We start from the raw sequence: 13,569 nt of genomic DNA, 5'->3' as shown, positions 1-13,569 counted from the left end.
TTAACATGATAAATAGTTATTAAAAAGGATTAGTGACCTTTAACAGAGTAGTTCCGGTGAAATACCATCCCCAGAATACTGAAGTGTATACATACATGTCATTTTAACGGTATGGCAGGATTTTCTCATCAATTCCATTCAGAAAATAAAAACTGCTACATACCTCAATGCAGATTCATCTGCCCGCTGTCCCCTGATCTGAAGCCTTTACCTCCCTCAGATGGCCGAGAACAGCAATATGATCTTAACTACTCCGGTTAAAATCATAGTAAAAAACTCTGACAGATTCTTCCTCAAACTCTGCCAGAGAAGTAATAACACGCTCCGGTGCTATTTTAAAATAACAAACTTTTGATTGAAGTCATAAAAACTAAGTATAATCACCATAGTCCTCTCACACATCCTATCTAGTCGTTGGGTGCAAGAGAATGACTGGGACTGACGTGGAGGGGAGGAGCTATATGCAGCTCTGCTGGGTGAATCCTCTTGCATTTCCTGTTGGGGAGGAGTTATATCCCAGAAGTAATGATGACCCGTGGACTGATCACACATAACAGAAGAAAAACCAAACAGTTCTATAACAAGATAATCAATTGCCCTGCTGATATGGGCTAGCAGCAAATAAGCTACAGCGGCTCATGCTATTCACAGATCCACTTGTACCAGCTGAAGCGGTACACAACCATATATGTTTTTATAAACTGTAGCGGATTGGTAATTAACAAATAAATAAAAATAGACATCAAAAGAGTTTTATTTTTTGACCTTTAAGTCCCTTTAAGATAAGCAGCAAGGTATATATAATAATTACTTCTATAATGCAAGTACAAATACCAGCAGCCTTCTATTAGCAGCCACACCTACCTATGGTATACTGCTGTATACTGCTAATGTAGCCATAAAGTGGACAGTGCCCAAAAAATATGAGCATTACCACAGTGCCATCCATCATTGTGATAATGTGTGCCGAGTGCCCCACTACAGCATACTGATCCTTTGCTTTTGGTACCATCTGAACCCAGGACTGATTCTGAATATGGAACACCCACAGCTGATTGGTTACATTGCCCGTAGCATCGATCTTTCCTCCATACATGTAGATTTTATCCTACAAAGAGACCAATATTAGTACTCGCTCTGGAATAGCAATATTAAGAAAAATGAATGATAACTGTTTAACTTAGATGTTTTAATTGTCAACTCCTGAAGGCTAAAGTTTAGCTAGAACACATGGACAATTCTTTATTATTAACCCCTTAAAGACTGCTACAACCTGTACACCACCGCTTGTGCAAAAGGTTTTCCAAGGCTGTATTATGGCGGATCTTGCCAACCGCAGCAAGAATGCGCCATTTCAGCAGTGCTTACTGCCAGACCTGCGCTCTTATAGCGACAGCAGCACTACAGACAGCTGACGTACAGGGGATTTATAATAAAATCAACTCCTTTCTACTTACACCTTTTATTTTGGGAGACCAGACCAATCTTGCATCAGCTGCCAGCGAGCGCAACACATTAGGGCTAAGTAATTATTCCACTATAAAGGTTTCAAGACTAAGTTGAAAGGACACAATAACTGACATTTATAATTAAAGGGACATGAAACAACTTTCTTTTGGGATTTAAATAGAGAACTCAATTTTAAAAGAGTTTCCTATTTATGTTTATTATCAAAATTGCTTTATTCGCAAATTGTTCTTTGTTGAAGAGATATCTAGCTAGGAAAGATTGCGCATGGCTGGAGCACAACCGGACAGGAACAAGTGCTGCCATCTAGTGCTCTTGCTATTGTATAACATTGTTGCAAAACTGCTGCCATATAGTGCTGCAGACACGTGCACATTCATAAACTTACCTTTCTGCTTTTTCAACAAAGGATAACAAAGAAAGAAACAATGTGATGATAGAAAGTTGTTTATAATTGCATGTTCTTTCAGAACCATAAAAGATAAATAAATGGGTTTTATGTCTCTTTAATTGATGCTTCCTATAGAACCTGTGACCTAGATCTGCCATCTGAGCTTGTGACATTTTATAAATAAAAGCTTTACAGTTTATCACTTTATGTGCTAAGGTGCAGGATTTTATTCCCCAGTGTACATAAATACCCTGCCTGTAATGTGCGTACCTTGTGTGATGCTATAGAATGGCCATATCTAACAAGCACAGCGTTAACCGTTTCGTTTAATGTAGTCCAGTCTTTGGAAACCAGGTTATATCTGTAGGAGAATAAAATAGGTCAACCGGTTAGTGTTTCACATCAGAATAATTATGTTTTTGTTTTAAACTATTGCACATTTCACTATAAAAAGAACTTAGAAATAGGTAACTTTCTTACTAGGCTTGTGCACTCAGATTAGGCTCTGAATGCAGAAGCGCTATTCTGCTTTTTTTAGAGACGGTTTGATTCTGGTGCAAGATCCAGATCTTAATGTGGTGATCTTGCACCAGAATCAATCGGATTCCAAAGAGAGCAGAATATCACTTACTTCCGCATTCAGATCCTAACGAAGGATCCGAATGCAAAAAGCCTACTTCTTAAACTACATTTTTACTGCTACTCAACTGTAAATAAATGAAGTATAAAAGAGCAAGTATCAGAGTTTAAAATACAAACTGATAACCAAAATATCTCAAAACATATTTACACACACACACATATACACAAAATAGTACTGCATGACAAAATCATATCAAAGTCTAAATCTACTCCTAGATAAAGCTGTCAATATAAAGGCACAAAGTAATATATCTAATGTAGTAACAAATATGGTTCTCACGCCATAACCATCTTGTAGCTGGAGTGGTTGAACATGTAGCCACCAATAACCCACATCACGTCTTCAAGAACTACAGCTTTGTGGGATGCTCTAGCGAGCTTTGGGTCGGGGTATTCTTCACGAATCCAGAACGACTCGTTCGCAGGAACCGGCACTGAACAACTGGGGCCTATTCAGAAAGCAAAAGAAAAAAAAAAGTAATTATATTGATAAGAGCACAGATTTAAAATGCTTTCAAGGTTATAGAAAGATTTTTTTTCTTACAAGACATTTCCTGAAATTTCAAAATTAAAAAAACTGTCCATAAAAGTAAATCATTTTAACACCTATTCGAGTGGTAAGCAAAGAGTTTATGAAATGTCCTTAGAGAACGCAGCTCTGGCTGACAATATGCCTGCAGGAGTTTTGTAAGCTGTCAGTGTGCCCCAAAATGATGGTTCCTTGCCCCCCTTCCTATCAGAGAAAGGGTGTTCACAGCTCGGACAGACATGCATACATGTGCATAGTAAATACTCTTCGTGCGTGCCCTACATGGCTGCCGTAAAGCCTGTGATAAAAATGAGCGTGCACGCTTCTGAGGATTCAGGTGAGGATGGCATTATTGGATTAATCACCCAATTGGGATTTAGAATCTATTACACAAAGAGTTTAGTGGAGGTCTAGGGAGACTTTGAAAGGATCATTACAAAAGGTATAATCTCTAACAAATGTTGCAGCTATTTCAAAATGGTGCACATAATACAGAGAATACACTTTTACTATGTATTCAAATTAAAGCAATATTTACTGTCCCTTTAATTATCTTGCAAGAGAAATCACTAAGCAAGGACCTTGCTCATAGCTCATAATTATCACTCTGAAAATTCCTATAAAAGTAAGATAGAGACCACAAAGTAACATTTAAATTGTTTTATCTGTTTAAAATATATTCTATAGTATTTTCAATTTAAATGTGCATAGAAGCACAAACTATACAATGTTTCACAACATGTACATGATCTAGAGGGTAAAAATAATAATGTTCATGTGAAGTACCTTAATTTATGCCACATTTTGCTAAGATTCAATGTCACCAAGGGACAGCTTTTTAGTTTCTGTTATGTAAATGTGCAACTTATTGAATAAGCAAGTAAACCTCCCCAGTAAAAAATCACGCCTATAAAGTTTATTATTGAGAGTATACCCCTAGGCATATTGACATTTAAACGTTGTTTGACTTTGTAAAATCAGCCATGCAAGCAACAATAGAAGAACAAAGTGAGTGACTATTTTATGCAAAAAATTTCATAGGAATATATTATTCATTATCAAGTCCAATTATGAACTAGGTGTGTGTAAAGTGCGTGTTTACATGAAGGAAAAAAAAAAAGTTAGCTATTTTTAAAATGTTGTGAGTCCTGCATTAATGTTAAGGGATAAACAGTAGGAGACTGTTAAAAAAAAAGTTATTTTAATTAAAATATTTTGTCCCCTTTTCCTGTAATTTAACTCTGAAGATTGTTAGTATTCTAAATGTCATTGATTTCCCATAGTAATGGGCACTGACATGTTTTAAAAGAGGTACGGACGCATGCGCACAAGCTACAGAGGCACGCAAACTATTTTGTATTCAAACTCAGCTCAGTCACAGCTCTTTGATATATACACCTGATGAAACTGTTTTACAACAGAGAAACGCGTTGTGTATATTTTACTTTGTTTTAAATAAAGTAATCTTTTTAACAACATGCCCTGGACTGAGTTCCATCTTTGGGGTGGAAGCTATTCCATTCATTTGCTCTGCAGCAGCATGTACACCCGTAAGGATTAGTTTGAAGGGAGCATTCGGCTGGTGTGTCTTTTGTCAGGCATTTGGAGCGCTGTGCTGGCAACATCATTGACCGTAGTGAGAGTCAGCTGGACGGCTCCCAATAAGTTCAGCCTGCTTTTTTAGCATATCCAGTGAGTACGGTATTCTCTTCACTATTGTGAGATCCGTTACAATGATATACTTCACCACTGGGCGCCATCTTCTCTCTTATGTTTGTGGGATTTGGCATCTGAAGAGGAATCAGCCTGCATCTAATCTTTTATTTCACTTTATATATTTTTTGGACTGTGATCGGATTGTGCATCTAGTTTCCTATTATTCCTTGTTTGGAGCATCCAGCGTGGGAGTGCTACTTTAATTGTATATAGCATTACTGCAAAACTGCACCTTTCTCACAATGTAACATAATTCTATTGCTTTGAATGAATTACGTTCCTTACCATCAGGTATGTGTTACACAAAATAAGCAAGAATTAGAAAAATAAATAGTAATTTCAGTAAGAATTTTAGGCGGGTAAAATAAAAAAAAATTAAACTGGTATCTTTCCTCACCTTGCCAACTACTATGACATACACATCCCTTTGTGCCATTTACGTTGCATTTACCCCGCTCAGGTTCACCACATTTGTCCACGCAGTATGGAATATCACAAGCCTCTCCCTTCCAGTGCTCTGAGCACTCACAGTAAACGGCCCCACTGCTCATGTTAGTCAGCACACACTCTCCTCTTCCAGAACAGTTATTTGGGCACATGTCAAGGCTGAAAAAAATGGTAAAGTTGAAACATTTCAATGAGCAGCAATAACAAAACAAAAAAAGAGGAAAAAAAACATCTTACCTGATGAAAAATTTTTTTTCATGATGAGAGCTCAAAAGCCATCATATGGGATTAAAGCCCAGTCCACTAACATAAGGCACATAACAGAACTTTTAATCCTCCCATTTACCCATAATCCCTCATATTTATGGCCGAGAGAATTTTAGAAAAGTAGGAGAGATAAAGTAGGGAAAGCGAAGTGAAAATTGGTACTGCTGCCAAATGTACTGAACAAACAAGAGTGGGTCTAGTTAACTCTCCCCATCACAAAAGAAAGAAACTTATCAGGTAACCATAAATTTAGTTTTCTTTCATAAGATGTTGAGAGTCCACAAGCCATCACATGTAGGATCCTATACTCAAGCTGTGAAGTTTACAAGACCGCCATGAAAATGGGCAGGAAAATAGTTAAAGGGACAGTCAAGTCCAGAAAAAAACTTTCATGATTTAAATAGGGAATGTAATTTTAAACAATTTTCCAATTAACTTTTATCACCAATTTTGCTTTGTTCTCTTGGTATTCTAGGAGGTTCATATGTTAATTTCTTAGACCTTGAAGACTGCCTCTAATCTGAATGCACTTTGGCCACTAGAGGGCATTAGTTCATGTGTTTCCTATAGATAACATTGAGCTAATGCACGTGAGGTTACCCTGGAGTGAGCACTGATTGGCTAAAATGCAAGTCTGTCAAAAGAACTGAAATAAAGGGGCAGTTTGCTGAGGCTTAGATACAAGGTAATCACAGAGGTAAAAAGTATTTCTAGAACAGTGTGGGTTATGCAAAACTGGGGAATTGGTAATAAAGGGATTATCTTTCTTTTTAAACAAAAATTTGGGTGTTGACTGTCCCTTTAAGGCAGGTGGGGCATTGAGCAGGCACAGCAACCTGCAATACTTTCCTACCAAAAAGCAGCCTCAGAAGACACAAAATGTGACAAAATGTTAAAATGTGTTAAAAGTATGCAAAGAGGGTCTGCCTTAATGTGTTCAATTGATGCTTCATTCCTGAAAGCCCAAGAGGTGGCAACTGCTCAAGTAAAATGAGTAGTAATTCGCTCTTGGGGGGAACTAAATTTTATTTTATTAGTATTTGTGTAGACAGTAGTTCAAATATATTTCTAAACTCACAGCCACGATTAATCAATTTTATTTTTTTTTTTATATTTTTTTTTTTATTATTATTTTTTTTCTATATTTTTCCTTATTGTTATATATTGTTCCCTATGTCCAAGCTGTGGAGTCCACAAATAATGAACAATAAGGGTGGGATAAAAAAAATATATACATCCACAGTGAAACAAAATTCACAACCCAAATAGAACCCAAAGAATAAACAGGGTGAAATGCAATTAAAATGACCAACAGGCAAAACTATCCTGAGACAACTGCCTGAAGGACTTCCTACCAAAGACTGCCTCAGAAGAAACAAAAATCATCAAAATGATAGAAGTAAAATTATTTTAAAAAAAAGACCAAGAAGCTACTCTGCAAATTGGTCAACAGAAGCTGCATCTAAAAATAAAACCAAGAGGAAGAAACTGATCTGGTAGAATGGGCGGTAATCAGTCTAGGTGGGGGGCTGTCCAATTTCCATTAGACAAAAAAAACCTGTCTTAAAATAAAGGGCAGGGCCATAGACTCCAGAAAGAAATGAATTTATCAGGTAAGCAGACATTTTGTTTTCTTTCCTAAGATATGGTGAGTCCACGGCATCATCAGTTACTGTTGGGATCCAATACCAAAGCTAGAGGACACATGATTAGGGAGGTTCAAGACAGGTAACCTAAACAGAAGGCATCACTGGCTTGAAGAACCTTCCTCCCAAAAGAAGCCTCAGCTGAGGCAAAAGTATCGAATTTGGAAAAAGTATGCAGAGAAGACCAAGTTGGCGCCTTCCAAAACTGTTCCACAGAACCTTCATTCTTGAAAGCCCAAGAAGAAGAGACAGCCCTAGTGGAATGAGCTGCAATTCCCTCAGGAGGCTGCTGTCCAGCAGTCTCATAGGCCAAATTAATTATACTTCTCAACAAGAAAGAAAAAGAAGCTGTAGCTTTCTGACCCTTACGTTTACCAGAGAGACAAACGAACAGGGCAGAAAACTGGCAAAAATCCCTAGTCGCCTGTAAGTAGAATTTCAAAGCACGCACAACATCCAGATTGTGTAACAAACGTTCCCTATGACAAGAAGGATTAGGACAGAGAAGGAACAACAATTTCATGATTAATATTTCTATTCGATACAACTTTAGGAAGAAAACCTAACTTGGTACGAAGAACCACTTTATTGGCATGAAAGATAAGATAAGGAGAATCATACTGCAAAGCTGAGAGTCCTGAGACTTCCCCCATCTGTTCCAAATCTCCACAAACACCTCGGGATAGAGACACCATTCCCCCGGATGAAATGCTCGTCTGCTGAGAAAATCCGTTTCCCAGTTGTCTACACCCGGAATGCGGATCGCTAAGACAGCGAGCAGTTGTGGGCCTCTGCCCATTCCAGAATCCGAGATCCTTCCCTCATTGCTAGGGAGCTCCACGTTCCCCCCTGATGGTTGATGTAAGCCACCAAGGTTACGTTGTCTGATTGGAATCTGATAAACTGTGACGAACCCAGATGAGGCCAAGCCTTCTGAGCATTGAAGATTGCTTGAAGTTCCAAAATGTTGATCGGGAGGAGAGATTCCTCTCGAGTCCACAGGCCCTGTGACTTCCTGGCACCCCAAACAGCTCCCCATCCTGATAGACTTGCGTCCGTAGTCACAATCTCCCAGGATGGTTTCAAGAAGGCTGTCCCTTGGGACAGGTGATCTGGACAGAGCCACCAAGAGAGCGATTTTCTAGACCGGTTGTCTAGAGAAATCTGTTGTCACAGATTCGAGTGGTCGCCGTTCCACTGGCTCAGTATGCACAGCTGAAGAGGCCTGAGATTGAACCTGGCGAATGGAATGTCTACAAGTCCATGTCCAATTACCTCCATACACCGGGCCACAGAGGGCCTTAAGGAGGTCTGTAGGGCAAGACAGTTGGAAGTTAGCTTGCAATGTCTCTGGTCTGTAAGAAATATCCTCATGGATCGTACCCAGAAATTCCACCCTGGTACTGGGAACACGAGAACTTTTTCTTCCATCCATGAGATCAAAGAAGAAATAGAAGAGCTTTTGAATGGACCTCTGCCAGCCGGATGAAGCCTGAATACGGATGTCATCTAAATATGGCACTACTGCTATCCCTCTGGATCTCGCCACTGCGAGCAGAGCCCCCAGAAACTTCATAAAGTGCTGGTCCAGGAACGCAAATCTCAGGAACTTGAAGTGTTCCTTGTGGATTGGAACATAAAGGTAAGCATCCGTCAAGTCTATCATAGTCATAAACTGTCCTTCCTGAACTAAGGGCAGAATGGACCTTATCGTCTCCATCTTGAACGATGGGATAGACAGGAAGTTGTTTAAGCACTTTAGATCCAGAATCGGGCGAAATTTCTGCTAGTGGTACCGGTACAATTACTCCCAGAGAGGAGAGATCCCTCACGCACCCTAGAAAGGCCTCTCGTTTTTTCTGGCTTTGAAGACAGGTTTGACGAGAGGAATCTGCCTCGGGTGGATGAGATCTGAAACCTATCCTGTACACCTGAGCGATGACCTCCAGGACCCATGGGTCTTGCACGTCCCCCAGCCAAGCCTCCAAAAAGAGATAGTCTGCCACCCACACAGTCCAAAGACGGATCGGGGGCTACCCCATCATGCCGACTTTGACTCAGCGTGCTTCTTGTTCTGCTTGGATTTATTGAGTCTGTCTCCAAGTTCCCTTGGACTGATCAGGCTTCACAGTGGGCTGCTGACGTTGGGGTTTATCCGAACAAAAGGGACAAAAATTAGGACCTTGTCCCTTAGGCTTGTTCTTCTGAGGTATCAGAGGCGTCATCAGATAGTCTTGTATTAGATAAATCCAATAAGTTAGTAGATGACCCCTGTGAAGGATAGCAAAATTTGACCTTTCTCTTGCGCTTAGCTGGGTGAGGTAAAGCACTGAAGGCCGCAGACACTGTCGTTTGCAGCTGTTCAGTAAAGTCTGGTGGTAAGAGGGCCCCTCCAGAAGGAGGATTAGCAGTGCAATTGGAAGTTGCATGTGTAATAGGAGATGAAAGCAGGGAATGCACCTCACGGCACGGAGACTCCTATGAGGTGGACGGCTCAGTGGTACTAAACATATTTGTTTTCTTAGATAAAATTACTTTATCAAGGCACGTTGAACATAATTGAGCAGGTGGATATACCGTAGCCTCCTCACAATATAGACAGGTATTAGATTTAGGTAAAGAGGGAATACCCTCCAACGCGTCAAGAGTCCTCCATAGCTTGCGTTTGTAAGATGGACTATAGAATAAGATAAATGGCACCTTTATACCCCAATGGCTGGGGCACTCACCACCTCCTATGACCCAGGCCCCACAGAGAAACCACTGCCTGAGCCTCATCTTACATGTCGCAGCATAAACATAAGAAAATTATGCAATAAATCCCCCCTGTTCAATAATCCCCTTCCGGAGATATTAACCCTTGATTCCATACAGATAAAAGGAGCCACACTGTGACCCTGTCTTCTTGCATTATAAGTATAAAAATGAAACAATCTTACCGGAATCTCTGCCTTGGAACAGACACACAGCCTCTCAAGTGTGATAGTCTTGTAGTATCGCTCCTGACATGAACTGGAGTAGTAAAAGCAGGCAGTGAAACTCGTCAACACTGATTGCTTAGGAGCTGCTAATACAAGTCTGGATGGGTTCGCAGAAAGACTCTCCCTGCATCTCTAGACCCTAACATTTGTCAATGCTCTCACTGAGAGGCTGACAAGACTACTTAAAACTCCAGTCCATTCTGAAGGGTACTAACCTCCATATGGAACTACTCCGTATCTTTTGACACTTCACTGCCAACCTCCTGTGACGAAAGGCAAAGAAAGACTAGGATATGAGGGAAGTGGGGGAGGTAATTAAGCCTTTGGCTGGGGTGTCTTTGCCGCCTCCTGGTGGCCAGGTTCTGTATTCCAACATGTAATGAATGAAGCCATGGACTCTCCTAATATTTAAAAAGGAAAAAAAACATAATTTATGTAAGAACTTACCTGATAAATTCATTTCTTTCATATTAGCAAGAGTCCATGAGCTAGTGACGTATGGGATATACATTCCTACCAGGAGGGGCAAAGTTTCCCAAACCTCAAAATGCCTATAAATACACCCCTCACCACACCCACAATTCAGTTTAACGAATAGCCAAGAAGTGGGGTGATAAAGTGCGAAAGCATATAAAATAAGGAATTGGAATAATTGTGCTTTATACAAAATCATAACCACCACAAAAAAAGGGCGGGCCTCATGGACTCTTGCTAATATGAAATAAATTAATTTATCAGGTAAGTTCTTACATAAATTATGTTTTCTTTCATGTAATTAGCAAGAGTCCATGAGCTAGTGACGTATGGGATAATGACTACCCAAGATGTGGATCTTTCCACACAAGAGTCACTAGAGAGGGAGGGACAAAATAAAGACAGCCAATTCCTGCTGAAAATAATCCACACCCAAAATAAAGTTTAATGAAAAACATAAGCAGAAGATTCAAACTGAAACCGCTGCCTGAAGTACTTTTCTACCAAAAACTGCTTCAGAAGAAGAAAATACATCAAAATGGTAGAATTTAGTAAAAGTATGTAAAGAGGACCAAGTTGCTGCTTTGCAAATCTGATCAACCGAAGCTTCATTCCTAAACACCCAGGAAGTAGAAACTGACCTAGTAGAATGAGCTGTAATTTTCTGAGGCGGAGTTTTACCCGACTCAACATAGGCAAGATGAATTAAAGATTTCAACCAAGATGCCAAAGAAATGGCAGAAGCTTTCTGGCCTTTTCTAGAACCGGAAAAGATAACAAATAGACTAGAAGTCTTTCGGAAAGATTTAGTAGCTTCAACATAATATTTCAAAGCTCTAACAACATCCAAAGAATGCAACGATTTCTCCTTAGAATTCTTAGGATTAGGACATAATGAAGGAACCACAATTTCTCTACTAATGTTGTTGGAATTCACAACTTTAGGTAAAAATTCAAAAGAAGTTCGCAACACCGCCTTATCCTGATGAAAAATCAGAAAAGGAGACTCACAAGAAAGAGCAGATAATTCAGAAACTCTTCTGGCAGAAGAGATGGCCAAAAGGAACAAAACTTTCAAAGAAAGTAATTTAATGTCCAATGAATGCATAGGTTTAAATGGAGGAGCTTGAAGCGCCCCCAGAACCAAATTCAAACTCCAAGGAGGAGAAATTGACTTAATGACAGGCTTTATACGAACCAAAGCTTGTACAAAACAATGAATATCAGGAAGAATAGCAATCTTTCTGTGAAAAAGAACAGAAAGAGCAGAGATTTGTCCTTTCAAGGAACTTGCAGACAAACCCTTATCTAAACCATCCTGAAGAAACTGTAATACTCTCGGTATTCTAAAAGAATGCCAAGAAAAATGATGAGAAAGACACCAAGAAATATAAGTCTTCCAGACTCTATAATATATCTCTCTAGATACAGATTTACGAGCCTGTAACATAGTATTAATCACAGAGTCAGAGAAACCTCTGTGACCAAGAATCAAGCGTTCAATCTCCATACCTTTAAATTTAAGGATTTCAGATCCTGATGGAAAAAAGGACCTTGAGACAGAAGGTCTGGTCTTAACGGAAGAGTCCACGGTTGGCAAGAGGCCATCCGGACAAGATCCGCATACCAAAACCTGTGAGGCCATGCTGGAGCTACCAGCAGAACAAACGAGCATTCCTTCAGAATCTTGGAGATTACTCTTGGAAGAAGAACTAGAGGCGGAAAGATATAGGCAGGATGATACTTCCAAGGAAGTGATAATGCATCCACTGCCTCCGCCTGAGGATCCCGGGATCTGGACAGATACCTGGGAAGTTTCTTGTTTAGATGAGACGCCATCAGATCTATTTCTGGAAGTTCCCACATTTGAACAATCTGAAGAAATACCTCTGGGTGAAGAGACCATTCGCCCGGATGCAACGTTTGGCGACTGAGATAATCCGCTTCCCAATTGTCTATACCTGGGATATGAACCGCAGAGATTAGACAGGAGCTGGATTCCGCCCAAACCAAAATTCGAGATACTTCTTTCATAGCTAGAGGACTGTGAGTCCCTCCTTGATGATTGATGTATGCCACAGTTGTGACATTGTCTGTCTGAAAACAAATGAATGATTCTCTCTTCAGAAGAGGCCAAAACTGAAGAGCTCTGAAAATTGCACGGAGTTCCAAAATATTGATCGGTAATCTCACCTCCTGAGATTCCCAAACTCCTTGTGCCGTCAGAGATCCCCACACAGCTCCCCAACCTGTGAGACTTGCATCTGTTGAAATTACAGTCCAGGTCGGAAGCACAAAAGAAGCCCCCTGAATTAAACGATGGTGATCTGTCCACCACGTTAGAGAGTGTCGAACAATCGGTTTTAAAGATATTAATTGAGATATCTTTGTGTAATCCTTGCACCACTGGTTCAGCATACAGAGCTGAAGAGGTCGCATGTGAAAACGAGCAAAGGGGATCGTGTCCGATGCAGCAGTCATAAGACCTAGAATTTCCATGCATAAGGCTACCGAAGGGAATGATTGTGACTGAAGGTTTCGACAAGCTGAAATTAATTTTAGACGTCTCTTGTCTGTTAAAGACAGAGTCATGGACACTGAATCCATCTGGAAACCCAGAAAGGTTACCCTTGTCTGAGGAATCAATGAACTTTTTGGTAAATTGATCCTCCAACCATGATCTTGAAGAAACCACACAAGTCGATTCGTATGAGATTCTGCTAAATGTAAAGACTGAGCAAGTACCAAGATATCGTCCAAATAAGGAAATACCACAATACCCTGTTCTCTGATTACAGACAGAAGGGCACCGAGAACCTTTGTAAAAATTCTTGGAGCTGTAGCTAGGCCAAACAACAGAGCCACAAACTGGTAATGCTTGTCCAGAAAAGAGAATCTCAGGAACTGATAATGATCTGGATGAATCGGAATATGCAGATATGCATCCTGTAAATCGATTTAATATTTTTAGATCCAGAACTGGTCTGAAGGAATTCTCCTTCTTTGGTA

At 40.0% G+C, this 13,569-nt stretch overlaps 1 protein-coding gene across 1 annotated transcript in view; it reads right to left on the bottom strand.

Moving 5' to 3' along the window:
• Positions 1–13,569, bottom strand: part of ATRN (attractin) — an 868,210-nt gene that overhangs the window by 629,362 nt on the left and 225,279 nt on the right. The window contains exons 4-7 of the mRNA XM_053700335.1: positions 5,143–5,351; positions 2,781–2,949; positions 2,129–2,219; positions 865–1,108 (exon numbers count right to left, since the gene is read on the bottom strand). Of these exons, the coding sequence (XP_053556310.1) occupies positions 865–1,108; positions 2,129–2,219; positions 2,781–2,949; positions 5,143–5,351 (713 nt within the window). The remainder of the gene's footprint in view (positions 1–864; positions 1,109–2,128; positions 2,220–2,780; positions 2,950–5,142; positions 5,352–13,569) is intronic.

Source organism: Bombina bombina, chromosome 2 (genome assembly GCF_027579735.1).
Source record: "Bombina bombina isolate aBomBom1 chromosome 2, aBomBom1.pri, whole genome shotgun sequence".
NCBI classification, from domain to species: domain Eukaryota; kingdom Metazoa; phylum Chordata; class Amphibia; order Anura; family Bombinatoridae; genus Bombina; species Bombina bombina.
Note: the sequence above shows the minus strand (reverse complement) of the source record. Positions and strands in the feature narration are given on the sequence as shown.